Raw genomic sequence first — 6,427 nt, forward strand, 5'->3', positions numbered from 1 at the left:
GCTGCGGTGCCGTGCGGCGCGCAGGGACCCCGGGAGCACCCCGGCACGCAGGAGGGGAGTGCAGGGCTCCAGGTCCTGGGGACTGGTGTGACTCCGGGCAAAGCGAACACGTTTGCAGAGCCAGGGAGGGCGGTAAGCAGGAAAGAGCATCCACCGCGCCCCTCCGCCTTTTCCCAGCCCCCTCCTCGCCTGCCCGCCAGGCCCCTGGAGGGAGACGCACGCCGCGGTGGGGAGGGCCGGGGGGCCAGCAAGCGGGCAGACCTGCCCCTGCATCGTCCTCCCAGCTCCGCAGTGTATCCTAAGCTATAGAAACAGAAGTTTAGAGCAGTGTCGCTTTGAGCCAAGTTTAACAAATCTCATATTTTCAAGCTTCCCAGTGCTGAAATTCATCTCTCCCAGGCTGCTTTAGCACTACAGACACTGACGGCCACCAGTGGGGCTCTGCCCTAGATAGCGCTCAAACAGGTCAGAAGCTTTACCACTGGAGTCATCGCTCTGCCCATCAGTAACAGACCTGAACAACCAGAGCAAAACTGCTTAGCATTGCGTCCAGGCTGCACACCGCTGCCTGAGGAGACACTTACCCCCCTTACACCTACTCAAAAAACACATCTGCAGCAGTGGTTTAGGTGGTTGCTGCCACCTCTCTCCCTGACAAAGTTACACAGGGTAGCAAGGTAGCTTTGTGTACATAAAACCTTTACACACCAGGGAAAGTTTCAATAGAGTATGTCAGCGTTAACCAGCAGCTCCAGCTATATTCAGTTGTACCTGCCAGCATCACTTCTGAAATTCAGGCTGGGAGGCGTGTGGAGAATTACAAACCGTAATATCAGCATTAGAAATTACAAGCCCCCCCCATCATTATTGAATGCGTAAATTGTCTTCTATTTGCCGCTAAGGGGTTTTCTCGTCCCATTTGTATTTGCTGACAGGACTCATGCTTTAGATATGAAAACCATTGCTTTAACGAGCTGTAGTTCTTGCCCTTGGAATCAAGTTGGGTTTCAAACACATGTTTGAAAGCCTGTGAAGCTGGGTAAGCCCTGAACTTTGGGCAAATACAGCTATTAATCTTTAATCCTTAAAGTCTTACAGGTGCACCAACACCAAATCTGATAGAGGAACTGGGATTTTGCTGCAGGTCATACACAGATATGTGTACATGCAGACATGTGCTTAATTATCAATCAGCATTTTTAACAGACTTGCTTTGGCTGGACATGTTTAAAGACTCCTCAGCTTTTGGTGAGTGAGGTCAGGCTCTTCGCACCTCTCGCTCTTAGGGGGACACCTCCAGCCCCAGTCCTTGCCCACCAGGTTTCCAAAGCCACTGCCAGCAGCCTCATCTTTAGCTTGAAGTCTTGCTTTAGGAGATAGACCAAAGCCTTAATTCATCCATTTCTGCTAATACAGATGAGTATGTTTTCATACAGGCATTGTCTCGCTCATCTCTCTGGCTGTCCTTTCTTATGAACGTTACTGCACCATGACAGGAACAACAGAGGCCGATACCACAAACTACAAGAAAACATGGGCAGGGATTGTCCTGTCCTGGACGTACTCCCTGGTCTGGACTGCACCCCCCCTTTTCGGCTGGAGCAGTTACGGGCCAGAAGGACCAGGGACAACATGCTCCGTGAACTGGCATTCAAAGGATGCTAACAATGCATCCTACATCATATGTCTGTTCATCTTTTGCCTCTTAATCCCTTTCGTCGTTATTGTTTATTCGTACGGGAAGCTGCTGTGCGCTGTAAGGCAGGTAAGTAGATTCCTCAGCTGCCTTTTTACTGTGATCCCAAGCCAAGCAGAAACCAGTGACCACCATTTTCCACCTTTGTAACTTGAAAACTAGCTCCCCTGTGACTGTGTTGGTGACAGGCTCCAGTCTACCAGGGCTTTCAAAGTCACCCTCAAGCGTGAGCAGCTGGAAGTCCCTGTGACAGCTTCGCAGATGAGGGAAGTTTGCCAAACCACTTGAGATACCCCAATTACCCCTAACTAAAACTAGGAGGGATGTACCTACCTTGATGAGATTGATCCTAGGACTTAAATCTGCAGCAAGCCTATGGAGAGGTGAGCATCACCTGTGGGTTCAGAGGCTGTACGGTCAGCGGAGGGCGTAGGAGCTGTGATTTCAGAAGATCAGTGCTTCTTCTCTGAAAGCATAAGAACCCTCCAAGAAAGGGTACAAAAAAAGAAAAGTCATATATAACCCAGCTGCTGGCAGGACCCAGGCAAAGTGAGAAGCTGGAGTTTAGCAAATACAAACGGTAAGGCAGTCCTGTGGCATGAAGCTTACCCCTTGCACACAAACCAAAGCCAACCCATAAATGACCATGAGCTATTAATCTATTCCCAAGATAAGAGATCTTTGCTTTTAATAGTGCTAACCCACCCAATGCAGCGCTTGGTACAGCACGCTTGTCAGGGCTGCCGCTGTCAGGCAGCGGGAAATGCCGATGCACAAGTTGTTGTTGTCCTGTGCCTTTGTGGTGTCTGCATTTAGCCAGGAGTCCTAGGGAGCGATGCGCCAGCGCTGCCTGCTCATGGCACGGTGTCGCTGGGAGGGGACCCCTGAGTGCAGCAGCCCCTCTGCCAGGGACCAGCCTGCGGCCAGGAAAGGACCAGGCAGCTCAAGCCAGGCCACCCACTCCCTCCCCACCCCCATCACAAAGCGAGCGCTCGCCACCCGACACAGCCCCGCGCCCCATGAGCCCATCCCAGGCTGGGCACGAGCTCCATCAGAGCTACGAGAACTGGCTTTGTCTCAGCTCATGCAGCGAATGCCTGAAAGGTAAGAGGGAATTAAGATAAAAATCAGTCTATGAGCCACATTTGCAGATGTAAACATTTAACTTAAGCTTATTACTGCTCTGGGACTTTGGGCAGAATTCAATCAAATGAGTGGAGATGTCTGTGTTGGTCCTTCTCAGCCTTTCCCAGCCCCTTCTCTCATTACAAATACCTTTCCTTCCCCCGACTGTGAGCTTAGTCCTCTTTGGTCACAGCATGGTGGCTGCTCCTGCACCACCACAGACCTGTCCCCCGCGTGCAGGCAGGGGGGCTGGCTTTCAGGGGACTGTTTTTTCCATCTTCTGAAGCTACAAAAGCTGGCTTAGAGGTGCTGCTTGTTGCAAGTCACAGCAGCCAAGGCTGGAGCAGGTAGTGCCTGCAGGAGAGGCTTTTCCTCTCCAAAGCTCCTCCATGGGCAAGAAGCAGCAGGAAAACCTGGGCGGAGAGTTGTTCCCTGCAGGAAGGTTGTGCTGTCCCACACGTCAGCAGACAGAGTCTTAATTCTGCTGGGGCTGTGCCTAGGTGGGAGCACTGAAGGATGTGAGTTTTCATATTAAATACTCTTCTCACTGATGCATCCCTCACGTAACAAGTGAATTTCAGGCCCCGAAGACCTACCTGTCTTCAGGACAGCTTTGGATGCTCTCATCAGGGTGAGCATTGGTGTGTTACCAGCTCGGGTGGCAGCAGGACTCCGCAGCCTTAGCAGAGCCCTCTGCAAACCCAGCAAGTGATGGGACCCCTTCAGTGATATGAACTGGTCCTCCAGTGACCGCAGCGGCATGGAAAGGGGACAGGGTGGTGGCAAGGGGCTATCGCACCCTTCACTAGGGTTGACAAGTGTGAAGGTCAGGAGCTGCTTTTCCTGGGCTGTCTGGTCCTGCAGGGACCCCAAAACATGGGAAACATTCTGGGAAATAACATGAAAATTATTCTCAGAAGGGGAAGAGCCATTTTTCTGCAGTTTGTGCAAAGTCTGTGCATGTGATGTTGTATTTGTTGCGTGACCCTGCAGGACGGGGCTCCTGAAGCCCCAGCATGCAGGAGAGCCAGTTCTGTCACTAAGCCTACCATCCTATCATCCTACCAGATTTGCCAGACACACACCTCCGTCTCAATCCAGATTATCCTTGCACAAAGCAGGGCTCACAGGAGCGTTCCATGAAGAGGGAAAGTCAAAACTGGACAGTGCTGCTGGACACACCTGGGCACAGCCGAGCACGGAGGGCTGGGTGCTGCAGAGCTCGTTTGGGAAGCTGGAGAGCAAGGGGAAGCCAGCGAGCCCCTGGGCTCAGGCAGCGTGCCCATGGCTGCCCCAGGCTTCTCCCGGATGGTTACCCTGCCACTCAGCTTCCCCCACGGCACCAAGGTGCAAAAGCAGCATAATCCCTGGCATGTGTAAGAGGGAGGAAAAAAAAAGACTGAACAAAATAAGCTTCACATGAAGCTAAATAAGGAGTTAAACAACAGACATCTGTACTTTTAGAAGATGCCAAATTCTAGGCAATCCTCTGTAAGCCTTTCATCATGCTTTCAACTCCTGGCATGAATAACTTGCCCTAACTGAAGTTATCTGCACCGCTTACAGGAGTAAAATTGTAGTGGGAAATCGGGGTGTTTGGTTTCAGCCAGGCATGAAAAATCATATCCTTTCGCTTGACATTTGTGTTTTCATGCTCTGGTTTCTGACATGATTGTCATCACGGGAGATATGCAGGGATGCTTAAAGTCTTGGAAATCAGTCCAGGCTCTTGTACTCATTACTCTCTTGTGCTGCTTGCAAGCGCTGACAGATCCTACCATCTTGCCTTAAGCTCACTGTTTCCTTAAACCTGAAGAAAATTTGTCACCACTAAGAGAGGACCCATTTTTGCCCCCAGGTCTCATTTCAGGCTGGCAGACAACGTCCAGGGGGAAGGGTTTGCTCTGAGCCATTTCAAATGAATACCAAAGGAGCTTGAACATTAGTACGCTGTTGATGATTAATCTGAATACTGAAAATAACCATTAGAAAATGAGGTGTATTTAGGTTTCCAAACACATTGAGCTTTCCTCTTCATTATCTCCTTTCTGAGAAGTCTTTCTGTTTTCATAGCGATTTCATACCTCCCCCGTGAAGCACTGTGCAGGACCCAGCTGAAAGCAAAGTTGCTTTCCCCGGGGGGAGGCCAAAGCACAATGAAGTTGTGTGGTGGCAGATGGCGGGGTGTGAGGGTTCCCGCATGGGGGGCTTCACCCACAGCACCTCAGTGGGATGGCAAGAGCCGGCTTTGCCTCCCGTGCCTGGTCCCATTCCCATAACAGAGCTGCTAGTGGAAACCTGCCAAGTGGGGTTTGCTGCAAAGGGCAAGGACACTTTATAATTGCCTTAGTTTTGTTAGCAGACTCTCGAGAGCATGTTATTTCCCCTATAGCTGAGTATGTAGCTTCAGATGAGTACACAGGATCTCATCCATGCTATACGCCACAGCAGGGAAGCTGCGATCCCTCAGCTCAAATTAGAAGTTGACAAAAATGACACAAGTGAAACAGAGCCTGGGAGAGAGACAGCCAGCAACCACCCCTGAGCAAGCTGTGAGCAGCTGAAAAGCAAATCCAACAACTGCTTCTTACTTCCCATAGCCCCATGCCATAGGAGGTCCTAGGAGCCCAAGCGGGGTTGGAGGACAATGGACTAACCCATTTCAGTGCTTGGGGTGAAGCACGCAGGCTGGGGAAACCCTCTGGGATGTGAAGCTGGGCAGCGCAGGAAAGCTGGATGCATCCTCCATCCACAGCCCAGTGCTGGTTTGGAAAGCTCTGTCATGTCTATCGTATTACTGCTTCAAGACCATTGTTGCCAGCAGAAACAGTGCACATGGACAAGACTCCCAAAGACAACTTCAGCGATGCAAACAATTCATAGGCTACCAAAAATGACGGTTTGGGATTTCTTGTAGTACAAATACTTCATAGCCAGCGTCAGGCTCACCCTGAGCTCCTGGATGTCCTGGAGAAGCAAGAGATCTTTATGGCCATTCCTGTTTCACCAGCATGCCCAACCTTGTGGGGCACGAGGTGTAAAGATGCCAAGTACATACCTGCTTGGGTAAACCATCTCCTCAAACGTGGTCTGCATCCCAAGTCCCATGTTGGGAATAACTGGCTCACTGAAAGCAACAAACAGGCAGCAATTCCTCCATTGCATCCATGAAACTTGCAAGAGACAAGCATTCTGCTACCAGGTTTCCAAATACCTGTAGTCAGCACATGAGATCTTAAAAATGCTTGTTGAAAATAAATGATTTATTGAGCACGGGGATTAAGAAGTGATTACTTAGAGTGACAAGCTTGTCAGATTCCTCTCATGAGAGTTGTCAGAATGCAAATATAATTGATTCCAGCTTTTGTATCACTGTATTATGGTGTGGATTTTTTTTCCCTTAATTCACTAACAGGCCTGCTCTTCTGTCATCAGACAAATGAAGTCTTGCCTCCAAATTATTGACCATGCTTCATCCTAGGATATGAGTACATGGGCTCAATACTCTGCTTTTCCGCTCAGACTCCTGCCCTGCATTGAGCGACATCAGTGTAAATCTACCATAAGTGCAGTGATGCAAAGCTCCTGAGGTTTAAGGGAGGTTCA

General features: G+C 50.1%; 1 protein-coding gene across 1 annotated transcript in view; it reads left to right on the forward strand.

The window, feature by feature from the left end:
- Positions 1–1,223: 1,223 nt before the first annotated feature.
- LOC104135454 (pinopsin) overlaps positions 1,224–6,427 on the forward strand; it is a 26,488-nt gene continuing 21,284 nt past the window's right edge. The window contains exons 1-2 of the mRNA XM_009649109.2: positions 1,224–1,248; positions 1,437–1,765. Coding sequence (XP_009647404.1) covers positions 1,224–1,248; positions 1,437–1,765 — 354 coding nt within the window. The remainder of the gene's footprint in view (positions 1,249–1,436; positions 1,766–6,427) is intronic.

Source organism: Egretta garzetta, unplaced genomic scaffold, assembly GCF_000687185.1.
Source record: "Egretta garzetta isolate BGI_Z169 unplaced genomic scaffold, ASM68718v1 scaffold161, whole genome shotgun sequence".
Classification (NCBI taxonomy): domain Eukaryota; kingdom Metazoa; phylum Chordata; class Aves; order Pelecaniformes; family Ardeidae; genus Egretta; species Egretta garzetta.